At 47.2% G+C, this 20,797-nt stretch overlaps 1 protein-coding gene across 3 annotated transcripts in view; it reads right to left on the minus strand.

The window, feature by feature from the left end:
- LOC147623123 (propionyl-CoA carboxylase) overlaps window positions 1-20,797 on the minus strand; it is a 96,089-nt gene that overhangs the window by 15,517 nt on the left and 59,775 nt on the right. For all 3 annotated transcript variants that reach the window (XM_086821184.1, XM_086821185.1, XM_086821186.1), the window contains exon 6: window positions 8,967-9,081. In XM_086821184.1, coding sequence (XP_086677310.1) covers window positions 8,967-9,081 — 115 coding nt within the window. The remainder of the gene's footprint in view (window positions 1-8,966; window positions 9,082-20,797) is intronic.

Raw genomic sequence — 20,797 nt, forward strand, 5'->3', positions numbered from 1 at the left:
GCTTTGTACCCATATTGCCAAACAATGCGCGCCAAAATAAGCTTGTGGTTCTAGGATCTCTATCCCCCACAATAGATTTAGGCATGCCATGGTGTTTGAATATCTGTGCCAAAAACATCCTAGCCATATGATCTGGCTTTATTGTCTTGCGCACGGGAATGAAATGTGCCTGCTTACTAAACCTGTCAATGATGGTCCAAATAGCATCATTTCCCTGTGGCGTCCTTATGAAATCCATAGCAATGCTTTCCCATGGTTCATTTGGTATAGGCAAAGGCTGAAGCAATCCAGGTGCTTTATGTCGGTCAAACTTGACCTTTTGACATACCATACATTCACGTACATATGCTTCAATATCCTTGCGAATATCTGGCCAAAAGAAATACCTCTCCAAAGCTTGTGCTGTGGCCAAAATGCCTCTATGACCTGCATATGGAGGAGCATGGCACTCATCCATGACCTTATGGCGAAGGTTCTTTACCACACACATACGATTTTGCATCATGAGATATCCATCTCTTATGACATAAGATGGGACAGCAATACCCTCTTGCAAATCAGTCCATACATGTGCAAAATCCTCATCCAGATGATAAGTATTACGCATATCCGATAAGTCCTCATGGTATGCAACTGTAATAGCATGAACCTGTGGTCGTCTAGATAAGGCATCTGCCACCACATTCTTTTTCCCTGGAGTGTGTAAAATCTGAAAATGAAACATTGAGAGGAAATTTGCCCATCTCATATGCTTCTCTGAGAGCTTACTTTGAGTCAAAAAGTATCTCAAACTTTGATGATCAGTTTTGACCATAGAATCAGCCCCTAAAAGATAGTGTTTCCAAATAGTAAGGGCATGAATTACAGCCAACAACTCCTTCTCATAAACCTGTAAGTGAAGCTCTGCATGTTGCAAGCGTCTGCTCTCATAGGCAATGGCATGTCCTTCTTGGTTCAAAACAGCCCCTATGCAGTCCCCACATGCATCACATTCCACCACAAAAGGTTTGTGCGAATCCGGAATAATGCGTACCGGTCCCGAGATGATTGCATTCTTCAACTTTTGAAAGGCATCTCTCTCTTCTTGTGTCCATTTAAAGATTGCTTTCTTCTTCGTTAACTCATGTAACGGAGCGGCAATGAAAGCAAAATGCTTGACGAACCTCCTGCAGTAAGCACATAAACCAAGGAAGCTCCTCACTTCATGGACTGATTTCAGCTCTGGCCATTCTTGCATGGCTTGTATATTTGCGGAATCCATGCGCACACCATCCTTTGATACAATGTGACCAAGATAGTGAATCTCTGGGAGGAAGAATTCGCTCTTTTTTGCATTTATGTAGAGCTGATTTTCCTTAAGCTCTTTAAACACAATAGCCAGGTGCTCACGATGTTGGGCTTCATTCTTTGAGAATACAATAATGTCATCAAAGAATATACCCGTGAACTTTCTATGCTTTCTGAACACCCTGTCCATCATCCTGTTGAAGGTAGCGGGTGCATTTGTAAGGCCAAAGGCACCACCAAAAACTCATAAAGACCAAAGGCTGTCCTAAATGCAATCTTGTGTACATCTTGAGGTGCCACTCTCACTTGATGATACCCACTCTTGAGGTCTATTCGGCTGAAACATGCCGAACCTTCAAGCTTGTCCAAGATGTCATCAATGCGCGGAATTGGAAACCGATTCTTGATGGTTATCTTATTGAGGGCACGGTAATCAACACATCCTGTAAGTACCATCCTTCTTTTGAACAAGAAGTACCGGCGAGCAATATGGCGAGGAACTAGGCCGAATCAAACCCTTTTCCAAAAGTTCATTCACCTGTGCCATAATCTCTTCTTATTGACTAGCACTCACCCTGTATGGTGGCCTATTAGGTGGAGAGCTACCGGGAATTAGATCTATGCAATGATCTTCCGGCCTCTCGGGTGGCAACCTTGCTGGCAAAGCATTCGCAAAACAATCTTTAAACTCATTCAAAAAGTTAAGCTTGTCTTGATCTAATGTACTAACATCAACACTAGAATGTTCAATGGTATCACGTACAAAAACCAAGTAAGAACAAGCTGATTTCTTTATTTCCTTATTAATTTGTACATGGCTTACAAGAGGTATGGTACTTCCAGTAGTACCAGCATCTATAGAGTGCTCACGGCCTCTATGTACAAAGCTGATTTTCTTCTCTTTGTAAGCCTTAATAGGCTCTAAACGGTGATGCCAGGGCATCCCCAACAAAACATCACAACCTGTAAGAGGAGCCACTAAAAAGCTCTCATGGTCGAGGTAGTCCTGTATATGTACACGGAGCTTACCAATGACCGGAGTTACATCAACCTGTTTGCCCTCAAAGGCGGCATCTGCATTCATTTGCATTCCCATGTCTTCCACATTGAGACCTATGGCGGAAGCCATCTGTACGGATATAAAGTTATCTGTGGAAGCATCTCAAAAAGAAACAAAGCGGGTTGATCCTTCAATTTGCCCCAAGCCTTGCATATGACTCTACTCTTGGGCTCATGCCCTGTATTACCCTGCAGATCGGGTACAACATTCACAAGAGGCTTTTCCACATTAGGCTCAGCATTCTTAGGATTCTGTGGGCATTTAGGATATATATGATCTTTACTGCCACACTTAAAAAAGCATTTTCCAGCCTTCCTGTACTCTTCCAATTGCTGTTTTGAGAGCCCAAAATTGTGGCGTTTACCCCCCGGCTTCTTTTCGGAGTCATCCTTTGCATCTCGGCCATCTTTGGGAGCATTCTTAGGTGGCTGTCCACCCTTTTTCTGGTCATAACCAGCCCTGAATTTGCTCTTGTTTTGACCTGCAAATGGCTTATTTGTGGGTGCTTTCATGTGCAAGTTCTCCGCAATCATGGCTGAGTGTATAAGCTCTTGTATGGTCTTATTTGGGTACACTCCCAAGCTTTGTTGGATGATGTGATGGAGCCCCGATTCAAACTTTCTCTTCTTCTCGTCCTCTCCAATCTTCATGGAGGGAGTAACCTTGAGAAGGACTTTCCAAAACTTTGCTATGTATGAAGCAACGGACTCTCCCTCATCTTGGGACAGCCAATCCCACTCCTTGCGTACATCCTTTGCAAAGTTTGGTGGTAAGAATTGATCATAAAACTGAATTTTGAAAGAAGACCAAGTTGGGGCAGCACTTCCATCAAGTATTTTTGCAAGCCACCAATCACTTGCCTTATCCTTGAGATGCATTCCCACATGCCTGAGCATAGACTTTTCCGAAACGTCTTCATTGCAAAAAGCTATCTCAAACTGTCTAATGAAAGCAAGTGCTTTGGTAGAGTCCATCCGTCCCTGAAAGTTTTCAAACTTTACATCCTTGTCACCGGACTTGAACTCTCGAGGCTTCTTCCTTCTATGTGCATCCCTATGTGCATCCTGTTCATCTCCATGGTGATGATGCCGCGATGAAGATTCACGATCCCTCTTCGTTCTCTCTTGAGCCACACTCTCCGAATGAGTGGAAAGCTCAACACGAGAACGGATATGTCTTCTTGGAGCAAAGCGGGAATGAGTAGAGGATCCCTCATCCTTACTCTTCTCTTGACCTGCATCAAGCTAGCACCAGGGACTCTTGTTCTTTCAGCATTTGACACTTGCTGTGCTCTTCCTGCTTGTTGTGCATCATGTGCACCACCACGGGCAGCCATGAGGGGTGACTTCTTGAAAGCCAATCTACCATCTGCTTCGGTGTATACATCACCCTTAACCATTAAGTATGCACGTGCAAGCTCTCGGGGTTTCTCAACATCCATTTCCTTTGCAATTGCTTCAAAAGTGACTTCATGGACCGAAGCCTTTGCCTTCACAGCCAACACCCTTTGTACATCCGGGTCATTTTTCAATGACCTGAGCTCTTCGGTTTCAGCCCTATAGCGTCGCACTTGATGCCTCAAAGATTCCAAATTAGAATGCATAGTGTCATGAGTACCTGCATCTCCATAGACATCATTGCCTGCAGCATCTCTTGCATCCCTTGTACCATGAAATTCACGGTCCTGTGTGTTCTCCACACTGTCAGAAATGTGGCTGTCCATGACACTCAAATCAGGTCACCAGTTATGATTCCAAGCCTCAGACCGTTTTCCAATGAGGGAAAAAACTGAGCTCTGATACCAATGTAACGAGAGGCGGACGCGTGTATTGGAATCATATAAATGTGAACAAGATTCTGAGCACTTAACACTTGAGCATTACAACCACAAAGCTGAAAATGACAGTACACCACATAAAGGGGCCGATGATAGGCTGACCCCCCCCCCCCCCCCCCCCCCCCCCCCTTTAGGTTATATTACCAAAAGAGTCTGCAAAGTACAAGATTACGGGTGCCTGGGGATTCACCACCAGCCTGCACCTGATTCTTCCAAATACATTATGAATGAATACATTTCAAACACGAGAATCTGTAGGTACATCCGCCCTACACACAAGTACATCCGCCTTGCACAAGCCTCTTCACAGGTACATCCGCCCTGCACAAGAGTATCACAATCCTCACAGGTACTCCGCCCTACACAAGATGTAAATGGATCTTTAGGCCCTGTTTCCACGCGAGAAACTGTGTTCTCCGCGAGCAAGTGTCCCCAATGCTTGCCCTAAGCACCTGCTATACCAGGAATCCTTGAGACACATCCATGCTCACATATTCCATTGCTGTCCGGCCTGTTTTGTGCAATAACCAGTCCAAAACAGCAACTTTCTGTCATCACGAGAAATCCATCTGTAAAGGGTCCTACAGCCCTGTGGAGGTCCCTAGAGCTGTCCTGTACGTCCAAGTTGACTTTGGACACCTGTAACCAGCCCAAAACTTGCAATAACCAGAAATTGCAGGTCTGAAATTTACCAACCAGCCCTTTAGAAGAGTGTAGGGATCGTTGTCCAAGCTTGTGTGAGTCCAGGAAGCAAGCAACCAGCCCTGTAGCAACTCCCAAACCTCCAACCAGCTCTCCAATATGTTGAATAATGAGTAAAACAGCCCAAAAGGACCTCTTGAGGGAGGCGCCTTTTTCAGGGGCCTGGTGGGTACACATGCTGGCTGACATGTGTCCCCATAAGGTGTCCAGGTAGGTGTCCAGCCCATAGTGCTCCATTTGTCCTGTTTCTATAAGTTTAGGTCCAACCAAATGAGAAATGGCCATAAGCTGTCCGGACTTCATTAATTTTGGTCCAACCAAATGCAAACGCATTATAAGTTGTCCGGCCACTTATTAATGAGTGTGGACCTGCAAACCAATAAACCTTAGTAGTAAATGAAGTAAGCTGTAAATTGAGTGTGGACGCACTTACCACCTGCAAAACCCATAAGCCCACAGTTTTAGGCCCAAACAGGAGTGCACACACGTGTCCACAAGGTGCCCGGGCATCCCCGGTCCCTCGGACTTCACAAGCCAAAATAACAAGCATTGTCCAGGCAGCAAGACAATGTCACACAAAGTAAAATAAAGTTATGGCATGCATCATTTATGCATTGTGCACATGTAAACTTGGAGAACCACCTATCATCATTCTTGTACTTGAAAATATTCCGCCTACCATCATAACACACCATGTGTGCATGGCCGGAATCCACATGGGCACCGCCCGAAAGTCCACAAATGTCCTGCCATGTCCTTGGACTCATATGCATCCACTCATATGATCCATACACATGCCTAGGTATAATACATACATGCATCCGCATGTTTCTAGGCCTGACACGCATCCGCATGTCCCTAGAATATAGGGATTTGTGACAGACCACCACGGGAGGAGGGGGAGATTGTGGAAGTTGACAAAGAGGCCATCAAAGAGGAACTCACCAAGGCAATCACCAAGAGCCTAGAAGGTAAGATGGAGGCAACAAGGGAGGGTTGGGTAGAGGTGGTGAAGAGGAACATCAAAAAAGAAGTGAAAGAGGATGCCCAAAAAGAAGGGCTCCAAATCGTCAACACCACCATTGAGGAGGAGCGGATGCGACATGCTCGTAGACTCAATGTGAGAGTCACGGGGATTCTCTCTACCCCCGAGGGGGATGGGCAGACACTATGCACACGACTTGGATACTCACATGAGGGACCCCCCCCCCCCCCTCTTCCTCAAAGCTTGGAGGGCCGGGAAAGACATGACAAAGAAGAGAGCTCTCATCATACAGTTTCGGGATGTGGAGGCACGCGCCATCTTCATGAGGAAGAGGGTCATACTACGAGGCTTAGAGGGAGCTCCTATTTTCTTGGATGATGATCTCACGAGGATGCAGCTAGAGCATAGGAGAGCTTGCATGCCACGAGTCTTACACACGAGGAGAGAAGGCAAGAAGGCCTTCTATCTCGAGATGGTCGGGTCATCATTGATGGCCGGCCCATGGATTAGCGGTTTGGGGCCTATGGGACACAAACTAGGCCAATGACAGAGATACACATGGCAGTATGGAACTGTAATGGTTCACTATGGGTGCAGCCTGGATGACTGGAGCATGTTATGGTGAGGAGAGACATCATACTTCTGACGGAGACACATCAGAGCCCAGAGAGAGGGCTACCTCGAGTAGAGGGATTCCAGTGGGAGTCAGCATACAGGAGGACCACATGCCAGGGTACCTTGAGAGGGTCGAGGGGAGTACCAGTTCTATTAAGGCGGGAGCTACAGGGGAGACTGAGAGTGGTAGCATAGGATCTAGAGGCCAGATACATGTGGATCAGCTTGCAGCTCTCACAGGACAGGGTTATATACATAGCCCTATGTAACTTTCCTCCATCAGGATCCTCCTGTGTCATTACAGAGGACATGCCACAGGAGGAGGAGACAGGAGCCTCGCCATACACTTGTCTATCAGAGGAGATTATGCATTATTCTACACTAGGGGAGGTATTTCTTACGGGTGACTTCAATGCCCACACACAGAGCAGACAGTGTGAGGTGTATGACTATGATGACATGGAGATCCTCCACCCTGTGGATCCAGAGGAGATAGGGGCTAGTCGGGCATCAGAGGACACTGGACCAGACAGAGGACATTATGGGGACCACTTACTAGAGTTGGGAGCCAGGCATCGTCTTGTTATTTATAACGGGATGCTACAGTGGCCGGGATCAAGAGGGCTGACATGCTTCCCGCATGGGGGTCATACACGGACCGGAGGCACGGTGGTAGACTACATTATGGGATCTTTGGAGGCATCACACCTTGTCACCTCCTTCTCCATCCCACCTCGTCCTATTGGGGCAGATCATACATACTTGGCATTTTCACTAGCCGGATCACCAGTATCACCAGTCCCCCACATACCGACGCACACACTACCATCTACTTCACACATGACATGGCAGACATATACACTGGCAGAGTAGAGGATGGGCTCCTACTCATGGGATCCCCTGGCACCTATGGGATACCATTACAGCCCAGCTCGCATCACTCCTACACACGGCTGCATTACAAAAGCTTCCCACATCGTGTCCACCCAGGAGAACCTCCGAGATCTGGGACTATGCCGCGGAACAGATGGTATGATGACGAGTGCAGAGCCCTATACTCACGGCTCCGCATACAGAGAGCCTTGGGAGCCATCACAGGAGGAGTTCAACCTTTCCCTCAGGTCCTCTGCCCTGGCTTTCAGGTGAAGGGGGGGTCAAGGGTCCACTGAAGCCTCTGGCTGCCACAATAGGCCCGAGCGTGCTGCCAAACCCAATCACATGCTTAACTCAATCGTGGTGTTGGCCAGCCGGACCGCCGGTTGAGAGGAGCTGCCTATAAAATCGGAGGCGACAGCACGAACCTGGGCAAGGTCACCATACACCCCCCCCCAAAATAAAAAATAAAAAAAATAAAAAAAATTTATCGAAGGCACCGAACTTCGTCTCAATGGTGATGAGGGCCTGTCAGAGGAAATAAAAACTCATGTGACTGCCTGGGTCCAGCAGGAGGCATATGCATGGTAGCAGTGGTCTACTCTCTAGGTCTTGATGGCCTCTAGGACAGTCCGTGCTGCCTCCATCTGAGCTCCTACCCAAGCACTGACTCGGGTGTACTCCTTTAGATGATGGAGGGAAGCACTTAGCAACCCCCGCAGCAGGCTCCTCTTCTGCCCGGGAGAGGTCTGACCTCTCCCCTGTCGAAGTATGAGGAAAGTGCTTACTCCAGAAGCACCCCGACTAGGGCAGCTGCGACTGTCCCTGGACGAAAAGAGAGGATCTCCATAATCTCCTCAATGCAAGTGTAAACCTCCAGGTCACGGACAAGGGAATCTGGGATCCTCACTAACTCTTGGCACTGTTGGAAGTGACGAAATCCTTGGATAGATTCTAAGCTCCTATTTTTGTCTTTTGTGACATGTGATAGGGGCTCTTATTAACTTATGCACTCATCCTTGTAAAGCCAGTAGTAGCTCCTACCATGCTGCCTCTTTCGAGCCAGTCACTGTGGCCTCCATGCCGCTGCTGCGATCCCAGGTCTCTATAAAAATGGTAAATGCTTGCCTGTGATTGTAGCAATAAAAGGGCAGTCAGCCCCCCTTCCCCACACTCCCCCCCCCCCCCCCCCCCCCCCCCAAACACACCGTCCGAAGGCAGGAGAAGCCCATCTGCTGCATCATACCATCCAGGAAAGTCCAATCAACCCTCTAATGGGCTTTCTCAAAGCCCAAGAAACCTTCTCCCTGTGGCTTTGATTAATGCTGTGGCCTCCCAAAGAGGTGAAGATGGTTATTCTTGACAAAACCAGTCTAGGTGCTATGGATGAGGTCCAAGATGGAAAGTTAGGAGTAAGATTTGAGGGCCTTGTGGAGGGTGGTCAGTGGCATTGCTGCCAGAATCTGTGTTTAGATATTGACAAGTTCAGCCTGCTTGGTTGCCAAGAGATCTCACGTAAGATGTGGTTGCCCCCAATTATTGTAATTTATTAGTCTCTTCTTTGTTCTAGAGCATCCATCTGAATTCTCGTTAAAAGCATTGCATACCAGGATGAGCAAAGTAGCCTCCCGTAACTTGGCAGCCACATTCAAGAAGATGTCCAGCTAAAGTTCCCTGTGCAAGTTTCTGAAAATCATTCCAGTTCCATCCTAGTTCATAAACCTGCCCAGAAATATGAAGCATGGGATGTTTGCATGAGCTTTCTAAACCAACAAAACTATTTTTGGAGTTCACTTGAAAGTTGACGTTAGTCCTGAAGTAATTAAAATTTTCAATTTGTATGCAATGTTTCCACGCAAACAAACATGCAAATTGATGATAAAAGCATTTTGATGAATTTACAAACACGGTTCAGACAATAAAATTCTATCCTCCGCTTGCTTCATTGCTCCATGTCTTTTTGGCCATCCCTTAGAGACAATATTACAGTGACCTTCTAGGAATCTTGAGACTCAAGAGTGACGCCCCACCTGCTCTTGATGGCCTTATCCAACTCATCTCCAAAGGAGGGGATAGGATCATGATCAGTTAGTGGAAACAGATCACCTTGCTTAGAACTTCTTATAAAACCCCCATCAGAGCACTCGGTCTGAAACTTCAGCCCTTGGTTCAGGGTTTGATTTATGAGACTCAGATAGGTTTCATGTAGGGTAGGAGCATCTTTGATGATGATCTCCTCAATCTAAGAGGAAGCAGAATGGGGCAAGGAGGGCAACCAGGTCTTGCCCACTCGACTTTACAGAGGCATATGATCATGCATATCTGGGGAAACACTCAGGGCACATGGGAATCTCGAAGGAGTGAGTAGAGGTGTCTACCGTATACCATATTCAGCTTACAGCTCTTCTACCTAATATATCTATATGTGTATGTTAGCAGCTCTGTAAAAGTACCTTGTTGCCTTTGCCAGCAAGAGATGTAGGAAAGATGTGAGGGGCTACCCTAACTGGATGACATAAAGAAAATGTAACCTTGAACCCCACGAGATTTCACTTGAACCTGGGAACACTACTTGGCTTGTCATTACATTCTCACATCAAGAGATGTAGGAAAGATGTGAGGGGCTACCCTAACTGGCTGACATAAAGAAAATGTAACCTTGAACCCCACGAGATTTCACTTGAACCTGGGAACACTACTTGGCTTGTCATTACATTCTCGCAGCAGTCTTCTGCAAAAAAAGGAGACTTCTATCAACCAAGAAAGAATAAATACAAAATCACGGCTGAAAGTCAGAAATCTTCATCATGGAGTGTAAGATAGCCACAACCAATCAGTGGGATGGTGATGCCAATAAAAAGCAATGGGAGTCGATCACAAGATCCAGTGATCCCGCTCACATGAAGATAGTGCACTTTTCTTGCACCAATTTGGACGGCCTGTATACCAGTCCAAGTGGCCATAAGAGTACGAAGATATCTCCCCAATTAGTATAGATGCACTGGGTGTCATAAATCTGAATGCCCTCAATCTACCTCTGTACATCTGGCTTTCCAGATCTACTATGCTGTGACACGCGCAATAATCTCCCAAGTGGTGTCAAGCCTCCCAATGGGTGGTGTCTAATGTGACCAAGGAATATCTTGTAGTGTGCAATTTTGGGCCAGTCCTCTGTCAATCATAATGACAGTGTCATGGTCCCCGCCCTCAAACAATATGTGGTCCTGACTGAGCAAGCGCCCCAAGTAATGTAGATAGTTCCTCTCCTCAATCTGCCTATAAGCTGAGCTATAGAGCTATGGATCCTCTAAGAATCTTTGCAGCCCCAAATACAATGTTGTACAGTCTCAGAAGCTATTGAGCATCTAGGGCAAGACGCGTCCGCACCAAAGATAGCTCTCTACTTATTAACGGGAAGTCCAACATATAAAATCGGCCAGAAGAAATGGGATATCTGGTTCCTCCTACAAAAGTGCCAAAGTCGATGCCAAAATCTCTTCTGAATCAATGAAGATCCCAAAGCTTTGCCAATGTGGCCTAAGGGTAGGAATCCTCTCAATATGCCAAGTAGCAACAATTTCTGGCATTTAGTACAATGTAACTAAGAGAGGCAAACTCTTCAAAGGGGTGGCTGTATCCATTCCCACTCACCAGGATCACAATGAAGAAATTTGATGGGGCATTTACCATACAACCAAAGGCACCTAGATCCTTGAGTCACAGACTCAGGGTGGGGGTTAATAGCCCAACGCTTCCCTGAACCACCAACTACTCTCATAGGACAAATGACAGTGTCTTGAACAAACTCCTGAGTAACGCATCTCATCAATCTCTATCCTGCCAGGATAGTGTAGAATAGACAGTCTCCCTCCCAATCCTGTACCTGTAGCAGTACACCTGCTCTAGAGAAAGCACCCAGCCATTTGGGGTGATACTCATCATGGAATGTGCCAATAAGCCACTCATGAGGGATAGTTGCATCAATCTGCTCAATCCTCATGTGTCTCCCTGAGATGTCTCTCTTGGATCCATAGAAAGACACTTAAGAATCTTCCAAAATCCAACTGTCGGTGTGCCTCTCTCGCAGCCTGGCCACTGCATGTAACCAGAAGCACCTGGACACCAACCAAGGTCATCTCTAATAAGTTCCATTCCAATTGTTGACAGAAGCGGGAAGAGGTGCTCTGTAGACCGTTGTGTGAATAAAGCGTGCACCGGGCATCCAATCTCTACGAACACGGGGCGTACATCCAGAGACCCAATAGAGAAAGTTGTTCTTCTAGTCCTAGGGCTCAGTGCTCGGGAGAAAGCCTCTAACCAATAACTTGCAAAGCAAGGCTCTACACTGGATATCCGGATTTATCCTAACACGGTGGATGATAGTGTCCCATGCGACTCTGGCTTGTGAAGGAGTACTTGGTTAACCACCAAAGCTCTAGAGGCCAACTATAATTTTCTAGAGCTCCAAGGAAGCAGATTCTGTTTAATGCTCACAAGTACCAATGCGAACTGTTGTGTAGGGGATATAACAATTCCAGCCTGACAACCCAAGTATCTTGCATACCTCTTTCAATCCAAGTAAACCCAAGCTCTAAACCCCAGTCGACGCTTTGCAAGTTACTAATCCAAAATCCCACCGGCTTATGCCAATTGATAAGAGCTCCAGCAACTGAACGAAATTCCTGAAGGACAATCCCAAAAGAGCATAGACAAATGTGAGATGCCTCAAGATACATATCAACATCATCTGCAAGTTGACAACCCAAGTACCTTGCAATGCTCCCCTCTTTCAATCCAAGTAAATCCAAGCTCGAACCCCTGCCAAACTCTCTGCAAGTTACTAATCCAAAAGCCCACCATTTTATGCCAATTGATAAGAGCTCCAGCAAAACTAAACAAAACTCCTCCAGGACAATCCGAAAAGAGCATAGACAGATGAGAGGCCTCGAGGTACAGTGATGAAAAACACCACCTAATCCCTGTATATTCCATGAGACGATCCTCCTAAGGGAAGTGTATGAAAGGCGCGCGACAGACCTGGTGAGACCGACTGCAATGCCTCACCTATGGGAACGTGAGGGTAGGAGAGTCCTCTGGAGATAAGATCTGTGCTAGGGCGTGGGTTTCAAACTCTCCTCCCATTCATGGAAGAAGCACTCTCTTCTAGGGAAGAGAGAATGCGCTGAGAACTATAGCCCACCTCTGAGGAGTCTGCATCCTAATTGGCAAGACAGGTATAGGGATTGGGATGTTCCACAGCTGGGCCTGGGGCAGAAGAGGGGGGGGGGGGGGGGGGGGGGGGGGATGTGGGGTGTTCTTGGGCGTCTGCCATCTGCAACCACCACCCAACGCATAACAGGCTGCTGGTGTGGAGCGGCCAAAGGAGGGGAGGATAAGGCACCTGTTGGTGGACATGTCCCCTCTGTCTCCAAGTGCACCTCTTGCTTCTAGGGCAATCCCTGGCTATGTGACCCTGCTGTTACCAAGGAGTATTTCAATTGTAAAAGCTTTGGCGGCTCACCCAATAACTAGAATTGTTGCCAGATTATCCACATACAATAACAAATCCAAGAATACAAAGGGATTTGTACACATGCCCAGAAATTCCATGAATATCTGTGATCCTCTTCCTGATTGGATATTGATTCTTACCCATACTTCACATATGCCAACATATAAAAATATTCATCTGTTTGTACATCAATAATAACCGAGATAGAGAATGCCATAAAACTCCAACCAGTTCACTTCAACCGGTATAGCAGAAAAATCAGCATATTCAGCTGGTACAAAATGGTACACATGCGGTACACGTAATACAAACCAGTACACAAACAAGTACAGAATCCCTAAAACAACCAGTACAGCAGGTACACATGCGGTACAAGTAATACAAACCAGTACACAAACAAGTACAGAATCCCTTAAACCAGTACAGCAGGTACAGACCATAAAACAACCAGTACACAAACCCTAAAACAGCTGGTACAGAGTGTTGTACAGACAGAATGTACAGAGATGTGCTGCTGCAGGTACATATGGCTACAAATGTGTTTGTACCCTGGCAGAAGCTGCTGTATGAAAACAGCCCCCTGGTAAGAGAGGTGAAGCACATTCTTGTCGGAAGCCATAGAGGTAATCAAGTAAAAATATCCTCCACCTAAATGAACATGTGGGTGCTTGAGAAGGAACACGTGGCCAACAAATCCATAAAATGCCCAAAATGTCCAAAAAGTCCACCATAGACAATAAGTGAATGTGACATCACTACTCACGAGATGCCCACTTTATAAATTGTCATGTCCATTAAATGAATGTGAACACCTTTAGAACACCAGGTACCCAAATAATAAAATGTCCAGCCTCTTTAATTAATTGACCACCCACATTAAAAAAATGTGAATGCCCAACAAACACACGTGTCAATAATTACCTCCTTGGCAGGTGTAGAGAGCGGGAACCTTGTGTAAGATAAACTTTTTCAAAGGCAAGTATCAGGTACCCTCCTCTCCATTTGTAGCTTCTCTTTCCAAAGCTTGGTGCAGGCTCAAGTCAAGTTTGAGACAGATCTTCTCAGCCACAAGGAGGGAGATTGATAGACAACCCCTCATGTGGAATGATTATATGAACATGGCCTCTATGTGCTAGCGCATACCAACAGTGGCTTTGTGAAGAGAGAGCAATAACGTTTTGAAAGCTTTCACAAGCCATCCAGAGGCAGAGCATGATGGTGTCAATACAGGCCTTTGTCGGGTTCAAAGAAGGATTATGCAGATTGACATGGCTGTTCCCAAAAATTTTGAAATGGAAGCCCCCACCTCTTGGGTCAGAGAACAATCTCTCAGGTGTCCAATTGCAGCAATACATCCAAAGCACACCTCATAGAGAGGAGATGGGTGAGAGCTTGCATGCTTGAGTGCCTTCTTGTATGTGTGATTAGCATTTGGCACTGAGCCTATGTCCTCTACCAGCCAAATGGATAGCCCTTACGTCCCGACCATGGTCCAAGACCTAATAAGGTACCACCACACACAAGGGTCTCCCTGAAACTGCCTTCAGCCGTGTCGAAGGAGCATCCTTCCATTTGTTTTTTTTTTCTGGAAAATAGATCCTTCTATTAGTTAATGAAAAAACAACCACAATGGCCTAAATACAACCACTCAGGGCTAGATACAACCTCGCCTCATGTACAGGGCGGCGATCAAATAATCAAAGGTGGAGAAAGATGCACTTCCCCTCCGGCTCTCTCTAATCTAACATGGGGACCAATAGAAAAAGTAAGCAAATCACTGCCCTCATCCGCTCCGTGGACTGCTAGAAGAATATCATGCCTAGTAAACACTCCTAGCCACAGTGGGGGGGTCAGGTCTTGGATAGGTGTCAGCCATTCCTGAGGAATAACAGAGTCGATATCAATGCTGAGCCTGTCTCTACCCCGGATCCCTACCAGGCCTCTCTCCTGAACCTCCGCGGGTAGCTGCCTCTATGCAAGCCAATCTCCAAGGGACCTAGCACGTCTTAAGCTCAATGCACCCTATGATACATGAGGTCGGGCCCCCAACATGTGGCCACTAGGTAAACGGATCAAGGGGTTCTAGATCAATGGCTGCCGAAGACGCTCCTCTAAGGCAACTAGAGCTAGCTGCCTAAGGGCCGGACTGAGGTGATCCCTAGCTCGGAGTAAACTCGCTGCAAATCTGTCCTCAAAGGCACGGCTAAATCCATGGGCCCGCATCTCTGTGAAGATCCATCTGGTACTCTACGGCCAGGGGCCCTCTAGACTCAAGGTGTGGGCTGAAATCCAGGCCAAGAGGAAGTCCTTCCAAGGCTAACCACCGGGAAGGAGTCCTCTAACAATCAGCTTGCCCAGTAGGGCGCAGCTGAATAGCAGGGTCAATGATGTCTAGGCCCCCTCTACGTCGCGGCTGAATGATCACTCTCCATGCCACCTTGGCCCTGGCGGGCCTCCTGTCGCTACCGGCCCATAAGAAGTTCCAGATCAACCCCTGTACCTGACCAATACATGCTCGGGAGAAGGCCCAACAAGAAGTAATGTACCACATGGTGGCAAGAAGGACCTAGTTCACCACCACCACTCTACCAGCTAGGGAGAGCCTCGCGGAACTCCAATACAAAAGCTTCTTCCGAATTCTCAGAAGAAGAGGGGCGAACTGCTACTCTGGAGAGATATCGATGCCCACATGACATCCTCAAATGCAAGGCTAAACCCACGGGCCCGCATCTCTTTGAAGATCCATCTGGTACTCTATGGCCAAGGGCCCTCTAGACTTAGGGTGCGGGCTGAAATCTAGGCCAAGAGGAAGTCCTTCCAAGGCTCACCACCGGGAAGGAGTCCTCTAACAATCAGCTTGCCCAATAGAGCACGGCTGAATAGCAGGGTCAATGATGCCTAGGCCCCCTCTACGTCGCGGCTGAATGATCACTCTTCATGTCACCTTGGCCCTAGCGGGCCTCCTGTCACACTGCCGGCCCATAAGAAGTTCTGGATCAACCCTTGTACTTGACCAATACATGCTCAAGAGAAGGCCCAACAAGAAGTAATGTACCACATGGTGGCAAGAAGGACCTAGTTCACCACCACCACTCTACCCGCTAGGGAGAGCCTTGCGGAACTCCAATACAAAAGCTTCTTCTGAATGCTCAGAAGAAGAGGGGCGAGCTGCTGCTCCGGAGAGATATCGATGCCCACCTGACATCCAAGATAGTGAACTGGAGTGCCCCTCGGGATCCACTAGAAAGCCTCAACTGGGCGCCAAGTCGAGGCGGGTGCAACGCCTACCCAGAAGCTACACGACTTGTGCCAGTTGATCTGCGCTCCTGATGCACGACAAAAGATCTCGATCGCCTCAGCGAATCTCTGGAGATTCCCCACATCTCCTAATAGGTAAGCTGGTGTGTCATCTGCAAAGTTTGAGTCCAAAAGCTCCTCGTGAGTACGGAGGGGGAGAAACAATCCCTGGAGCCCCACCACTTCCTGAGCTGAGAGAAAACTATTGATGGACTTGGTGACGAATAAGAAAAGATAAGGTGCCAGTAGCAGAGGACAGCCCTGCCAGACCAAGCGGTGGAGGGGGCTCCCCCAATGAGAACTTGACTATGAGAGGCTGAGTAAACTCCGGAAACACAACGGATCCACTCCACGAGGAAACTCATCATTCCACATAATAGGTTGTCGGTCAGCCTCATCCAAAGACCTAGGAAGCCTTCGTCGCAAAAAAGGTCTCATGCTTCTCCATGCTCTAACAATGGCTGCAATAAGAGGGGAAGAAGGTGCCCTGATATCAGCCTCTGTAAACAAAAACCGTGTGCTGGGCAGCCAGTCACTCCCAACCCAGGGTGTACATCCGTCATTAGAACCTAGGAGGGTGCAAATATATTTACTCAAAGGCCTTTTCTACTAAACCCTTCTTTAACTATGGAGTCAACCACGGTAGACAGCATACCTTCCTCACACTACACCATTTAGCAATGGGACTCGGCTTGGGAGATTAAAGGGATTTTGACTGCAATGGGGGGTGTTGGCTACATTAAGGAGTGCAGTCTATATAGACCTACTACCATGTGGCCATTAAACTCATCGAGCTGGAGCTCTCCCCCCCCCTTGCACTAACCATGTGCCCCTCTACCTATGCACTGTGCGCCACCGAGCTACCCCCTCCTTCGCCCCTTCTCCCCCAGTATGGTACAGGATGGAGCTAGCTAGGTTGCATATCATGATTGTATAATCCATGCATATAGCTTTGCATTCTCCTAGTAGTAGAGCTCCATCCCCTCCCCCACTCATTGTACTTATTGCACACCCAGATTCAGCTTTTTAGTTCAGTACTTTTTCATTTTGTTGGGATGACAGAGGATACCCCACACAGGTACACTGATTTGTCTCATAGGTTGAGTTCGGCCTTTTGGAAGACGTTAATAAAATCTTTCTTTCTTTCTTTCTTTCTTTCTTTCTGCTCACCACCTGCCACCTGCTGCACCTTCGCGCCATTTTCTACCCTGCTCCATCTCTGCCTTCCGTGCCCCCTTCGCCTCCTGCTTTCCGCCGTCCGCCCCTTCCTCCGCCTCCTGGGCGACACCGTCCCCACCTCTCTTCTCTGCCACCTTATTCCACACCCGCCTTCTTCGTTCCCCTCCTCTCTGAGGTCTCCCACCTCCTCCAGCTTTTTGCCCGCGTTTTCCCTCCTGCCCCTTGTTAGATATGTAGTAGTACTATATTGTGAGGTCATACACATATGCCATGGGCACTTTTGTCCCATTGGGTTTCTCTCATCATGGCCATCCAGGTATGAACGAGCACCTTAGGGTTGGCTAGCAACCTCATTCTCAGTTTATCTTCATTTTGTACTTCATTCTACCTTGAGCTCTTTCTTCTAGTGGACTAGCATTTTACACTCTCTTTTTCCCTTATATTCTCTTTAATCTACCTTGAATAAGTGAGTATTTGTAGTTTTGCTTGTAGTTTTGATTTGATTCAAAGCTAACATCTCTCTCTTTCTCTCTCTATCTCTAATGATCTCTAACTCTCTTACTCTTTTTAACTTTCTCTCTCTAATTCTCTCAATATCTTTCTCTCTCTTTAACTCTCTTAATATATCTCTCTCTCCCTCTGACTCTCTTTAACTCTCTTTCTCTACCTCACTCTCTCTATATACTTATCTATATTTCTCTCTAACTCTCTTTCTTTCTCTGTATACCCCTCTCTCTCATTTCTTTCTCTTTCTAACTCCCTCTCTCTCTAACTCTCTAACCCTCTAAGAAGAGAAAAGAGAAGAAAGAGGGGAAGTGCCACCTAGGGCATGTGAACTCCAGGTGGCAACTAATAGATAAGCGGAACAATAGAGAGCAGATGGTAGGAAACTAGGGCACTTGAGAGGGTAGTGTGAGTTGCAAGTCTACACCGACAACCACTTTGTTTGCAATACTGTATTCATATGCATTGGTATGGAAATCTAGTCAGAAATGCCCATGACACTATGTACTTGATTCTCCCAAGATCAATATACTTTATTTGAGAGAGGGGCCAGCCGTCCCGGCTCATTGTGCATCTCTTGTCAATTCAACAAATTACTTCTTGTATATTGAGCATGTTGTCCATTATATCTTGGTGTTAGCTTGGGATTGTGTTAACTTGGTGAATTGTGTTCAACCAAGTTACACAATCCCAGCCGTTTGAGCTAGAATCAAAGCGACAGTGGAAGGGGATTCCATCACTCTCTCGATAGCACCAGCTATCACCAGAAGGAGGGAAGGTATTCCTTCTTGAGACCAGGAAAGCAAACTGTCATGGGAAAGCTTGAGACGCTAGCCTGAGGGTCGGACACTGGGTTGAAGCCGTAGATATCTCATTGGAGAAGCAACTTGTCCGATTTCCTTTGGGCAGGGATAGACGGTCGGCCTGCGCAGGGGCCAAGGTGGCCTATGGGGTCATTATCCATAAGTCATTATCCAGCCACGTCATCGTGTGGTCGATTGGGCATCATTGATCCAACTATTCACAGCAAAGCTCTTTTGGGCAAGTTGGTCATTTGAGGCCTTCAGCCATGGGGTGAGCCCTAGAAGGCTTTCTTCTACGCTCGGCTTTCAGCCCGCACCCCATCTCTTGGACCCCAGTGTGAGGTGGATCTTCACGGAAGGGCCTTAACTCCTCCTTCAAGGACCGATTTTCAGCCAGCTTGATCAGAGCTCGAGGTCACCTCAAGCCAACCCTCACCCAGTTGCTTCCGCTTCTGATGAGGAGAGACTCCGCCAACCATTGATTTGGAAGCCCCACTTCAGGATGCCCAGGGGCCACCCCTTGGGCACTCGCTCTCACATTGTGTGGGGGCCCCTTAGCAAAGGACCTACTCAATCTTTTTGGGAGAGTGGGCCAGCTTCAAAAGGCTCCCCCAAAGATGCAGGACAGACAAGGGCCAAGACCAAATCATCCTCGCCATCGACTCAGCCATCCCGCCCCGATTGGCAGACCCCTTAAGAGGATCCTTGACACCCCCCCCCCCCCCCCCCCCCCCCCCCCAGTTTCGTTAGTCCCCTTCACGTGACATGATATCCCCCTAGCAGTCCTCGGTTTTTTTAGTAGGCCCTCACGGCTGGCTAACCATCTCCCAAACTGAGGGTTTCAGCAGCGAATCTCTTCAGTGCGGGTGAGGATTTTTGGTTTCCATGATCACCAGTGGCACATCGACCCTCCTCCGGCCAAGGTGTCCCACAAAAAATCTTGGCGACTTTGGCTATGGGAGAGCCGACCTCTGACATCCAAGCAAGTGGGAGTGGCAGGACCCTTCGGACCCCCCCTTTGGTCCCTCCAAACTTCTTTCCAAAAACACTGAAGTCATCTACAAACACTCTCATCAATGTTGTCAAATATTCGTAAAATGTTTCTTGTACCTCACTGAAATGTGGAAGGCATATTTTTCAAATCAAAGATCATCACATTTGATGCAACGGCACCCCACTTTATTATGACAGTTGTTTCCTCCCTATCTTCTGTTGCCATTATTGTAGCCACTGAACCCATAAAGGAAAAATACACTCATAACCTACAACTGCATCCAGTATGGATTCAGTGAAGGGATGGATCAAGAATGATTGTTGCCTCTTCGTAATTATCTTATGATGGGAGAAACTTGCGTCAATGCCTTCCATATCACTGTAACTCCATGAAAACACATCCTTATATGACTCTAACAGCTCCTCCAGCTTTTGTCGGAGCTCTTCATTCAGGCACTTATCTTTGTAATCCGAAGTGTTTGAGGTTCAGACCTGTCAGCTCTGCTTCTTGCCCTTTTGACTCTTTTTTGAGCTGTCTTTTCATGTGCTTTCTCTGCTTCCATCCATGCGTTGGGCTCTTCTAATGAAGGTTCAACCTTTGGTATATCTTTGTCAATATTGTTTTAATCCGGTTGCACAATCAGCACTTCAGGTGTGTATATTGACACTATCTTCTCCACATCCACCATAGCTCAAAGAATGACACCAAATATGGATTTCCCCAGAGAATTACTTCTTCCTCATCCTCCACTCCATCCAACAAGTTCAGCCCTTTTGCGTGGAGTGATCGTGGGCAAATGGGTCGATTGTTTTCCTTGGGTTTGCTGATACTTTGAACTTTTTCCTACCTCTACAGATTGTGATCTGATCCGTATAATAGTTTGTTTGATTGTTTGATCATGCCACCATGCCTTATCCATGATCTTCCATTACACGGTAAGGATGGGAAACACGATCCAGATGCATGAGATCAATGGTACCCTGGCAGTGGCAGCCCACTGGGCCTCCTAGGGTCTCTCTTACCGCTTCCTCGGATATTTTTGGAAGCGCTTGTAGGACAGCTATTGGCCAAGGAAGATCACACTCTTCCTCTCGCACTTAGCCCACCACCGCAACCTCATCATCGGCACATTGGTTGGCCATCGGAGGA

Source organism: Cibotium barometz, chromosome 27 (genome assembly GCF_041138505.1).
Source record: "Cibotium barometz isolate CiBa-2024 chromosome 27, ASM4113850v1, whole genome shotgun sequence".
NCBI lineage: Eukaryota > Viridiplantae > Streptophyta > Polypodiopsida > Cyatheales > Cibotiaceae > Cibotium > Cibotium barometz.